The following is a 13,278-nucleotide window of genomic DNA, read 5'->3' on the forward strand; positions in this document are numbered from 1 at the left end:
AGGTAACCACTGAGGGTTCATTAAGCTTTCCAGAGTCATACTGGTGTGATGCTGGCATCTAAAGGGCATGGATATATCCGGACACTGCGGAAGCTTCCAGCTAAGAAGCAGGGTTTTCATCACTTGCTAGTGCTCCTGTTGGAATGCTGAATGAGGAGGTGCGACAACTGACATCCGCCACTGGAGGCGCTGTGCTAACGGAGCTCTTTTTGCGCACTGAGATTTATAAAAGGCACAAGCATAGTATAAATAGTAAGCTGAACATAACAAACAATACATAAAATTGATTAAAGTCTTTATTTAGGTAGTTGGACTTTGATGACGCGAGAACAGCATTGCATTGGTGCTTCAGACATTCAGTCTTCTCTAACACTAACACAAAATCCCTATGTTTACAACCGCTTTGCCAATCCGATCCGTGGGGTTAAAGACTGGTGGGATTCCTCCGAGTTGGTGTTGCGAGCCTGTGGCAGTAAACCCCCATCAATTACCCGTTAGTCGGTTTTAATGCTGAACACGGAGGAACGTGTCAACATCGCAAGATACTGCTCTACACGGACATGAAAGCCGGGCCATTCAAACAGAGGAAAACCCCTGACAGCATAAATTACAGGGTGGAAAAGGGTGAAGGCTCTGTGCGTGTATCACGCCTTGTTTGCCGTCAAGCCGGAGACAGGGAAACAAAAGAATGCAAAGGCGCACAGAAAAGCGCGGAAAGAAGAAAGCGTGAAGTAAAATTAGCTGCAGACTCGGATTTTTCGAGAAAAACAACTCCTGTTTCTGACTCAGGAGTCACAGGGCCTCATCTCAAATGAGTTGCCCCCAGACTTGCCTCTTCCACCTACTACAACAACTACTACTACTAGCATTTCGGTACTTTTCCGTACACAGTCTACCATGACCTAAAAGAGTTCTGGACAAGGACCTTGCTAACCAACCAGCAGAAAGATAATCCTGCAGTGTCTTACTGTCATTTACCCACCTTATGTTTCTAATTGTGAGCCGGTGTATTTCTACGCACAAGAGCCAGAATAAACTGGAGCCAGAGACTACTGTAGCGAAAAAGGTTTAGTAAATGAACTCTTCAAATGAGTCAAATAAAAGATTAAATATTGTTCATTTAATATCTATATCAAACAAACCCAACAAAGAAAGTCGACCATGCGGGACTAACTGGTAACATTCGGGAAGTCAGTGTAATAGTCTATATAATAAATATAAAACACTTCTAATCAAATCACACTAAAGATGACTAAAACAACCCATACCATACAACAAACACATTCAAGATGGCTGCTCGACCACAGCGTCACTCTCCTCAACACAGCAGAAAATGAAACATAAAAAGGCCCATGGCTTATAAAAGAGCCTACCACATGGTGGGGGACAACCACTGTTTTCCCCTTATGTCCGTTTAAAATAAAAATAACATTTATATTTAAAAGAAAACTTTACCAAACATTTCATGTTGCATGCATTCAGGGAGTACATCTACCTGTTTGGACTTGCTCACGGTCCCTTACCCCAACTGGAACAGCTGATTGAGGGAACTGCCCCTCGCCAAGCAAGCCTGATAAAAAATGTATTAGTTTAAAGTCATTAGCTAAAACATATTCAGTGTTAAAATCCGGTTTTTAGGCAGGCAGACTGAAGCAGGGCTTACCCAATCAGCTGGCCACAGGTGTGTGAATCACCAGGAGGAAATGGCCAGATGAGCTTCCACCCCCTTTTCTAAGCTCTGCCCCCTTAACCTGGGTCCTAACAGGGGGTCGCCCTTTTACCTGCCTTGCCACACAATAATAGTTACGTGGTAAACGTGAAGCAAAAATGTCCATCAGTCGTGTGGGGCGGTGAGACCGTGGGTTGAATATTGTGTGTGTTTCTGGAAGCGGGTGTGTGGAAGTATTTGATGAGGGATATGTCTGGCTGCCTCTGTCATTGTTCGCCACAGTTGAGAATTATTCATCACAATAAAAGCACCTGGTGTTCAGAAAAAAAAAAAGCCTCCCCAGAGCGGGAGCTGGAACACGACAACCGGAGCAACTCAGCTAACAAAGAGAGAGTGAAAAATAGCAACATCTTTCTCCACATCTATCCCTGTTCCCCCTCACAACACCCCCCCCCCCCTCCACCCCCTCTCTCTGATGCTTTTAACATGCCTCCATCTCCTCATGTTAATTTGCTGCTTCAGTGACACGCATCATTGGGGGAGTCATTTCTAATAACCCTCGCCCGCCCCCATACAAGTGGCTTTGAGTCAGGCACTGAGACGCCATTCAAATTATTAGGTATAATGGTAACCATGATGCATTCCTAAAGCCCTGCTTCCTTCCTGCCACAAATGTTGTTCGCGTAACATGGGCCGACCGATGCCCCCCCACCCCCCCCCCCCCTTTTTTTCTTCACAGATGAACCCTGTGTCCCCATCTCATCCCCATTTTGTGGAAGAGCACGTTCTGCGCTGCTGGGGTGTATCATTTCATTTCCCCGAGCGTTTTTTTGCCAAAAGAAAAATCGTTTTATTTCTGAAGGATCTCGGCATGTCACAGCCCCCTCAGTGTCAGCGTCTTATCTCGTCGCGATGCGGGGGCCTCCCATCTGAAAATGTTTCAAGGTAAGAGGGTGAGAGGTTTATTTAGCTTATTCTCCCTGCACCGAGTCAAAGTAGAGTAATTATTCATTCACGCAGGGCCGTCAGGGATGATGTGAGGATGACATTTCTCCCCTCAGCTGCTTTGTTGTTGCAGATCCAAGGCAAAAAGGAATGTCAGAGCCCAACATCTGCTGTTTTCTCCCTCAGCCTCAGCTCGATACAACACATTCAGGAGCCGTGAAAATAACTGAACAGAACCACTGGGATTTTCATTCTAATTTCAGAGACATGTGAAAGGAAGACAGGTGGGGCAGATTGCAAGATTAGGAAATGGCCACACATCAATAATTAATATTATTTTACACATGTTTTTCTTTAGTTTAGTTTTTTTTTTTTTTGCCACACAAGCTATGGTTAAAGATTGTAGGTTGCTGTGTAAAATATACTGATTCTAAAAGCAAACATCTCACCATCATTTTCTGAGACTTACGAGAAATGATGGAGAAATGTCGTCATGTTAAGGTATTTGTTTACCTTCCAATAGCCTAAACATGGCATATACTGTATACTGCCTGCTTGATGAGGTGTTCTGGATTTAAAAAAAAAAAACAGGAAGCAGATGCCTTTATAATTAAGACAATTAAACCGATAGCTGCGCCATCTGCTATTGTCCATGGCAAAAGTAATGAGTGGGAAAGAAAAGTCAAAGATAGATTAGAGAAGGTATGAGTGTGTGGCTACACCTTCTTCTTAAAAAAGAGCATGGACTTGCTCAAGTATTGCAACCTATGTAGAAGGAATGATACAGCCTATATAATGAGCAGAGATGACATTTAACTTGAGGGAACAGAAACAGAATATAGATGCAGGATAACATTAAATATCCCTTCAAAATAATCTCCTACATTATCCCTGTCCCCTCCACCTCTCCAATGGCCTCCTGGGTGGCCCGAGTTGAAGGGGATAAGTGGTTGGGCAGCGTGTGCCGAAAGTGACCTTCCCCAGCTTGAGGTGATTAACTGATTATGCCTCAAAGAGTGGTGACATTCATGCTTGTAGTCCTCAATGTGCAGTAGGTGAAAACAAGTTTTTAGTTTTACCATCAAGAAAATACCAAGGTCTCCTCTTTACCAAGTCATTTCAAATGTTACAGCGGCAAATCAAGGTTATACAATGTTGTACAGAAAGCAAAAATGATTACAATTATTAAATGAAATGCGCAGGGTGCTGTAATAGCTTTGGTTGGATGAAATCAGTTTTCATTTGGCATTTTTTATATTTTAAAAGACTTTATAATTCAGCAGGGCCATTGAAAATCTTTGTAATTTTAAAAGATGAGTGCATATTTCTCTGCAAGTCCTTGGAAAATAACCTCATCTGCAGAACTCTGACCATGATACACGTGTAAGTGGTAATGTGTGAGGGCCACGAGCATGCCTGCATGTATCAAATGTAGAACAATTATATTTTTTCTTTATACTTCCAGAGACAAAACCCTGCTTCTTTTTCTTCGGTGTGATTTTTAAGCAGAATGCAAATAGAAATGGTTGGTTTTGAAAAAGACAATATGTGAAGAACATCCAGTGGGGTGCATGTCAGTCAGACAAAACATTTATGAATACATATTCTTTTTAAGGATGTTTAAGTGGCCACCCACTGTAGTAAAATGTTACATTAAAGAACCTCTCTTGCTTCTGGTGATTTACAGAACATCCACAAAATTAACCAGGAAAGATAATGTAATGCTAAAAATCAAATGCTGGAGCAGTAGTGGCTCACCACTAGCAGACAAATAGACACGTTGTGTTTTTCTTTCCATCACATTATACCACATAATCCAGTCCCTCATTCTGCTGGACCGAGCCTTTAATTAACGAGAGTCAGACATGGTTTTGGGGTGTCTCCCACTGTGTTCGTTAACACACATCATTAATCAAGGAGGGGGTTCCCATTAAGCGGGTCACTCAGGATCATGCTAAACAATTAAGCTTTGATTAAGAGATTCTTCATCATGGAGCCCCACAGGAACAGGATACTTTGCAACAAAAGCTCCGCCCTCGAAAATCACTGGTACACACCGTCAGTGTGTGACAATTATACTTAGATGAAAACATCCAGTGGCATTTTGTGGTTTTAACACACACACACACACACAATGCAAGTCAGCAAAGTTAGATGAAGTAGTTTTTTTTCAGCAGCCTTCAACGTTACAATACAAGACAGTCAATTACTGTTTTTGTTCAATAGTTTTCTTTTTTCTCGAATAGATTCGCTCTGCTTTCCTGAACGTCCCTGCTCTGAGCTTGCATGAATGGTCCCTTTTGAAAGTACTGCAAGGTGAAGTGAAACGCCCGCTCCCACCCACCTTCATCCATCTATCCTTACAGACAGAAACACCACAGGCAGATTGACCTCAGCCAAATAACTACAATAGCACACAACTTAAAACACTCCTTCAAAGTATTGAGTTGCAACTCCTGTGTGTTTTGGCAGCGCACAGAGCCCCAACACACAATCAGTGTAGCTACGCTTGTAAAACGGAAGGAAATGCATACGTGTGAAATGTTTACATGCGTAATGTACTTCCAAAAGGACAATTTAGTGCTTTTATCCATCTTTGGAGTTTCGATTGTTGACTCTGGACAACAGTGTTTTGTCATCAAGGGCTCTGGCTCTAATAGAAAACGGGATTGGATGAAGAAAATAATTGCCTGATCAATCAATCGACAAAGAAAATATTCAGTTAAAGCCCTTATAAACCTGTAATTAACCAACTCAGCCGTGCATATTATCATGTTCTAACATTGACAATAACACAGTCGATAATATTGCGTTAAGGACTCAGCAACAAAGGAGAAGAACAACATCACTCAGACCGGTCGGTTTTGTGGTACAAAGCTTAATATATGGAAAGTGCTGATCAATAACGTCATGTTTTCTTCCAAACAGGTGCAAAATGTGGACTTATGTGGCTTATGGAGTCATTTTTGAAATATGGAGGAAATATATCGAGAGATAATGGCTGAGACAGAGAGAGAAGGGGGGGGGGGGGGGGGGGGGGGGCGATGAGGGATGAAATGCTAATTTTTACCGCCTGTCCCCAGCTGGTGTAGCTGTTTGACGTGTGTGATGAATGGTGTTGCATTGGTACTGCTGCCCTCTCACCTCCACTCATTGTCACTGGTCCAAAGACAAAGGGAGGAAAAAAAAAAACCTGCAACAAGGGCAATAGATGCTTCCTTTTCATCGAGAGACACACACACACACACACACGTATATGCAAGCCCATACACAGCAGCTCCCTTCTCCCAGCACAAACAGACCCCCAGCCCCAGTTGTTGCTCTCTCCACAGACCGCCCGCTGTCTGATGCAACAATTGCACAGCTGTATGAAGGCACAGGGTGAAATAATCAGGAAAAAAGGAGTGCACACTGGTAAAAAGTTGAGACTGAAAGTTGCTTTGTTGGCAGAGAGCGGCGCAGTCATTACTCCTACTGCCCCCCCCCCCACCCCCACCCCCCCCGGCACAGAAGGAGAATGAGGTGCGAAATAGGAGCAATTCCTGCCTCTTCTGCACCGGTGAGTTTGTGTAAAGGGTCGGGGGAGTTTGCTGAACTGTTTCCGATGCATAGGATCTGTGAGGTCCTCCTCCGAACAAAGGAAATGCTCCTTCCCCCTCGTCAAAAAGTCCAAAAGAGTCAACTGAAATGAAAAAGGAATTTAATAACAGAACAGAAGCAATAGGATTACAAAGTGAAATACGGTATGAATAGTGTAATATAGAATCTCTTTCCCCACAGTCGATTCCGACCTCAAAGCACGGATCTCCAGAGATTCGGCCCGTCCTCTCCTCAGTACAGGAATCTCGCGGAGTGTGTCCTTTGTGTTGCACATTCAAACTCAGCTCCTCTCTAGTTGTCTTTGTGACATTCCTTCCTTCATCTCACCGACCTGACCAATCCCTATTCAGATAATATTACAGTATATTCAAGGATCAAACCTTTTACATTAAGCTTCTTCATGCAAACATAACTTAGCATGCAAAATATCATCATCTAATAGAAACTCTCATCATAACACATCTCATCACATTTCAAAACATTTGAACCATTATGTTTTATCTCATTTTATAAACAATTGTCTCGCAGGGCTTTCCTGCATCCTTTGCTCCTAAAATGGCCCGATAGGAGGAAAACTCCTGTTTTAAAACCCTCATTGGGGAGAAAACATGAAAGAAATCAATCAAGGAAGGCTTCAGGACCCTTCACCCAGGCTGAACATTACATTATGGCTGGATGGCTGTCATGTGTACAGTAATTAAATGACTCATATCAAATGTGTTTGATTCATATTGCAGCTATTATTCCAACATACTAATACAATAACCAACATCACACAAACCACAATGCTTTCACCAGTCACGATGACATATATTATAATGCGTACACTTCTGCTTAAATTCCTAACAGAACACCAAATAACTTCCAACCATTCCAAAGAAAAAATCATGAAATGAGTTCTGGACACAACGTTTTTCTTTGAGAGTTAATATCTCTGCCAGAGTCACGTCCCATCTGAGACAAAATAAAAATATGTGCTAATTTTTAAAAGATAATGTGACAGTATCACTTGGAGAAGACGCACCACCTACTGTCATTAAGGGAAAGGTCTTTCTCCATTCCATATGCTGCAGACTGAGACCTGCTACAGAAGAAAACATTGAAGTATTAATTGAATCAGTCCTCACCATTGCCAGATAACGACAACAAAACGTCCCCATCTGATTCATTCACAGACATGATTCATGAATAACTTTTGCATATTGCAATGCCCAAAACATTCCTATGACAAGACACACGTCACGTTGAGGGAGAGGAATCCAAGAGTACTTTTGGAACAACTCGGCTCAGCTGGTTGTAATTGAAAGTGTTGCTTCATTCACTGATCTGTGAGGAGGTGACAAGAAAATCTCCTTCAGGGCCTTTTCTGAATGTTTACTGAATGTTTATTATAAATTACACACGCATAGGTTATTATTTACATAACATATACATAATATGAGTTCAGGATAGTGTTAATATGTCTATAACCTTTATGGGCTTGCAGAGACCTACCTTATAATAGTCTTCACCTGTTGAATGTAGGTTTGTTCCTCCAATGCAGCTAAACAAATGCAAGGGGCTTAAGGCTTGTGCTGCAACACCAAGTGGAAATCCCACAAGTCCCATTAATCCATCTTTTACAAAAACTATTCTTTCAGCATTAGTTTATTTTTATTTTGCCTTTATTGGACAGTCGATGAAGAGAAACCAGCAAACAAGGTTGCAAGAAAGGGGCATAGTACACAAGGGCTCCAACTAGAATTGCAGTTATATGATATGCACTGTAATCATATGTGCACCATGAATTAGATCCTACTTATGCTACCTTTTTGAGAAATAACCTAAATAATCCCCCCAGATATCTGGAGTTTCCCCACTTTAGAATACTGTGCAGTGTTTTGCATTACGCATGTATTATTTCAGCCTATATTAAATGGTGTATTTAACAATGAAGAACAAGCTTTTTCCGTTATTATACATTTCCACATTGTGCTGACAAGGGAGCGGTTCTTTGAGTTATTTTGCTGTGAGCGCCATGCAAGGGAGCTTGAAAGGAAGCTTCCCGTCTCATTCGGATTTGTGTTTGAAGCTGCTCCTCGAGAAGGATCAAGGTCGGGATTGTTTTGACACAAGAAGCACAGCTGCGTCAGAAGCTCGCCGAGTGGGCTGCACATCTCCAGCGCACGTGTGCACACACAGACACGCAGTGCGAAATGACTACAAGCACGTTGTCGCTGGGTCAAATACTATCAGATAAGTTATCAGAGGAAGCGTGCTGCAGGACAAACGGACACATTTGCCTTAAACGTTTTCTTGGCAATCTATAAAAAGAAATATATTATGACTAAGAGATATATTCACTTTCTTTTTGCTATTATTTCCCCCTGAAACATCTCTATCTAGCTATGAAACAAAGATGATTTTTGGCAATATCATTTTTCAAAAATATTTTATTGGATATTGATCCAGGTACAAGGAAATAAAATAAAATGAATTTTATCTTACAGGCCATGTGAATGAGACTGTAAAAGTTCATTCTCTTCTTGGACAAGGACATGCAAGTGAAAACAGAAGGTGTCTAACAGAAAAAAAAGGCCGATGTAACTGTACTGTAGAAACGGCTGTGGATCGGAGTGTCATTTCACCTCATACTGTACAGAAAGACTTCACCCAACAACTCTTTTTGTCATCATTTTTAATCTTTTATAGCAAAAAGGCAACACACAGATAGGCTACAAAGAATCAACAATATTGAGAAAATGAACAAAAGAGAGGGAAAGCCAAAGTACTTTCATCCTTCCAAAAAGACATTTTCTCTATTGTCTTGACAAGCAAATTGTGAGCGTTTTTGCTCCTTGTGTCCGATAAGGTCTTAAGTTGCTTTAGTTTGGACATGAGAAGAGCAGTGCGGTGAACATGCAGGACGAAGAGTGACTCAGACGACTACTGACCCGGCCTTTCATCGTGCTGTGAGCACAGTGTGCCTATCGTCTGCTTATGGCCTCGCTGCTCGGCTCCGGCGGCCAACTTTACAAGGAACGAAAAAACACATATTATATTCCACCAATCTTTATGCATATTTCACAATATACTTTTATTATCATTTTAATAAATACAAAACGACACTGTGATTCAAAAGAAGACAATGAGTATTAAAGAGACACTAAAACGCATTAGACATTAGAAATATCAATCTTAATTTGGTATGTTCTTTTACTGACATCTTGTCTTAAGGTGGATGAACCAGCACATTATACTTAAAATCCACTGCAGGAGAAGAAAATTGGGAACGACAGAGTCGGACATAAGCGAGGGATATTCTTGTCAATGAAAATGGAATGGAATAATCAGGTGGAGATGCATATGGATATATACACATATATATATATACATACATAAACACCACCAGAATGTAAAATAACCTGAGATACTCTTCGCACCTCATTTCCAGAAGACTGGCCCCTGGGTGGATGATATAAAATGACAATGGCATGACGACAACAGCAAAACAGCATCTGACGGCCTTCCACCCCCCATTTATCAATATTAGCAGTACAAAAAAAGACAAAACAAACAGTCAGTTTACCACAAAAATCCTGAACAATTATATTGAAAACATTGTTGTAAGCAGCGTTTTGGAGTCCATAAAAGGCATACAAAGGAACAAGCTTTTCATTAAAAAAAGGACAACCAATAAAAACATTGTCTCAAAGACAAAAAGCAATTGAGATTCAGAGGCTGAGAAGTCGGAAGCGGCGGATGACAAGTGTGTGTTTTGTGGCGGTGAGGCAGAACCAAAGGGTTCTGCTTCACACTCTGGCTGTAGACATGGAGGCAGTGAGGCCTGCTAGTTAATAATCAAGGCTTTTCTCCATTGTCACTTTTTGGGATCAAACAGTGACTCCTAAGCTCCGTTGTAAATCGGACACACACACACACACACCATTTCTTCTCAAAGTTCTTGACACAAGGCTGTGCTGACTATAGTGTATCGGTAACTGAACCACCAACCTTTACAGCAACAACTACACTAATAGAATACCCAATATTAACGGCACTTAGCTGGCCCAGACGGGTAAATTTGTTGTTTTCTTGGATGATACTGTACCACAGATCATTTGACTAACATAAAACAGTAAGTGCTTTAAAAGCAAACAATATTAAAATGATGGAACGGGAAATTCCAAATAAAAAAGATGTAAACAAATTATACTCCACTGATATTTTAGCAGGTTTGATCGTGTCATTGCTACTCATCCCAATAAATACTCCTTTGTGATGTCTGCTTGCCTATTAAGGCTACAGAAGAATGAAGAATCTGTTCTATGAATGAAGTACAGCGCAAGGACAGGGTTCACTGGTTCCTCCTGGCTTTTAGCTGTTTCATGGTTTGTGTGCTGTTAGTTATCCAGAACGAGGAGCGCACACTCAAGAGCGGTTCGATCATTTGGCAGTAATCATGACGACGCGTAGACACTTGTCTCTGAAGACAGCAAAGCCTCGAGTTTCCCAAAAGCATTGTCAACTGAATATTTCTAAAACCAAAATACTGATTTAGGACAGCTATTTAGAAATGAAATAATCAACTTGATCACCTACAGTAATACAGTATCCTCTGTGTACATCTCTGCCCTTCAGACCCTCAAGGACCTCGTCTGTTTGCCACGTAATTAGTCTCCACCATGGGAATGGATGCCTTTTTTCTTGCCGTCTGTGAGCAGAGCCGTACTCTTTAATATCTCTCTGTACATTAGTATATCATTTTGTTCTCTTTACTTTACAGTACAGAAACTCCTCTTCACATATTATTCCGGTTCTTCATGTCAGCAGGAGCTATGTTTTTGTGCTTATCACCAAAAATTGCAGTGCAAAAACAATAATTAAGAATAATAATAATAATAATGATAATAATTAATGGTAAGTATTAACAAACAATGGATTATAAAACAATTATTGTATGGCACAATAGCCACTCAATTCACATATAATACAAATAACCAGATAAAACCAATTGTTCCTGTATATGTAAATTAAAAGCTCAAACTAAATTAGGCTTGCATAGCAATGCAACAGCAAGTTAAAGAATATATTTACAGGAATTTACCAGAAAATGTGTTCTCGTATAGATGTTTTCTTTTTTTTTTTTGTTTACTTGCCTTTTTCTAACAAAAAGAAAATTACAGTAAGGTAGGAGGTGGAAAATATTTTCTTGAGGACAAAAAACATAGTGAGATGTACAGTATGTCTGTGTCTATACATCACATTTACAGTTTTGTGACACTGCTTTTCTCTGTAGTCTCCTCTACTGCAATCCTTCCCTCTGAGAACACACAGATAGGGACAATGTTCATTGCCCCGAGAAGGAGGGCCTCATTCTTTTGAGGAAAGACCAGGTTGTTTCCAGTTCACATGGCAGGCAGATCACTCTGTGGTAGAGGAGGAAAGCAAAATGAAAAAATTACGTTTTTAGTTACAAAATTGAGATACATTTTGGGGTAATTGTTTAGCAGAAATCTGAATTAGAATCAACCCTATCGGGAAACCTACATGCAAGGAGTCTAACTACAGATCAATCGATGATAATACCGAATAACAACAGGCATACAGCTAAACAAAATTACATCATCAAGCTACAAAAATATTAGCTAAAAAGCTAATCATGGAAAACATCTGTTTTAAAAATAAACGGTCATCAACACCTCTAAACCTCGCTTGTTGTTTGCGTTAACTTCGCAGGGAACAGCAGCCAGTTGTAGTGAGCTCCCAGACTCCCGCTGTCACAATAAGTGAAAGTTGCGGCGGTTTGTCATGCAGTGCCCTCTATTGTGAAATAAAATGCGGAATAAAATAGAATACACAATTACTCACATAACTCCCCTGAGTACTGTCCCTGTCCATTGGTCCCCAGGAATTCAGCGTGCTCTGTGGCGGTCCACTGTTGTGGCTGCCGTGGACCCTCGGCCTTGCGTGGCCCCGTCGAGCCCTTGGAGGAGGCTGTGCCGGAGGAGCTCTGGCCCCCCGGGGAGGGAAAGGATGGCTTGTTGTATGGCAGACACCCGTCCTCTGAAAAACACAGGCATACTAAAAGTTTTAAAAAGCACACGCAATTTATTACTTTTATTGTTATGGTGAATCTAGCATCTGATGCATGGAGATAAAGAACACTCCCCCCCCCCCCCCCCCCCCCGCCCACCCGCCTCCCCTTTGCACCCTTCCTGACATCTGCAGAGTGGTGATGCCAACAGGCCATGCCAGGGCATGCCACAGAGAGGACTCTCAGCCTCACACATGGCCTTGCAGCGACCAGCCTTATAACAGGGTAAAGAGAGGGGCCGCTGGCCGCGGCGCCCCCCCCCCCCCCCCCCCTGCTGCGGGGCAGCATAACATTGACCCTCAGCAGTCTCCGTCGTTGCGTGAAATCTCATCAATCTGCTCCCCGCTGCTCCGCTAATGACTGCCATAGAGGCTGCCGCGACCTCGGTGGGTTCTACTGCGAATCAGTCAGCACTCTGACACATAAGGGGATTCAACTACCTTTTTTTTGTAAAGATGCGGATTGTGGCACCTGTCTTTGTCTCACAGTCTCAGATCAACTGTCTGCGGGACCTGGCACAAAGAGGGCAGGGCACACAGCGTGGATAGGCCTAAACCCGCGACACGCGCACACACACACACACACACACACACACACACACACACACACACACACACACACACACACACACACACACACACACACACACACACACACACACACACACACACACACACACACACACAGATGGGGCGTAGAGTGGCTGCTGTTTGTGCGCGAAAAGAAAGCCGAGGCGATTAGAGAGCATTTCATTTGCTGGGGCCTCCTGCCTTACTTGGAGAGGAACGGGATGATATTGGCAACAGTTACCGGGGCATTGGGGAGGCTGAAGGGGGCATTCTGGAAACCAGAGCAAGTGGCAGACAGCGCAATCTGTTCATGGGAGGCCCAGTCTCATCGCAGCATGCAGGCTAACTTCATCACAACAACTTGAGAACAATCCCTCGCTGTGGAGCCACAGCAGCAAAACTCCTTTGTCCTTGCTGTT

General features: G+C 42.2%; 1 protein-coding gene across 6 annotated transcripts in view; it reads right to left on the reverse strand.

Annotated features, from left to right (window-relative positions):
* Positions 1 to 8,874: 8,874 nt before the first annotated feature.
* Positions 8,875 to 13,278, reverse strand: part of robo2 (roundabout, axon guidance receptor, homolog 2 (Drosophila)) — a 230,599-nt gene continuing 226,195 nt past the window's right edge. For all 6 annotated transcript variants that reach the window (XM_062561233.1, XM_062561232.1, XM_062561231.1 and 3 more), the window contains 2 exons: positions 12,065 to 12,259; positions 8,875 to 11,622 (listed from right to left, as the gene is read on the reverse strand). In XM_062561233.1, the coding sequence (XP_062417217.1) occupies positions 11,621 to 11,622; positions 12,065 to 12,259 (197 nt within the window). In that variant the 3' untranslated portion in view covers positions 8,875 to 11,620. The remainder of the gene's footprint in view (positions 11,623 to 12,064; positions 12,260 to 13,278) is intronic.

Source organism: Pungitius pungitius, chromosome 3 (assembly GCF_949316345.1).
Source record: "Pungitius pungitius chromosome 3, fPunPun2.1, whole genome shotgun sequence".
NCBI lineage: Eukaryota > Metazoa > Chordata > Actinopteri > Perciformes > Gasterosteidae > Pungitius > Pungitius pungitius.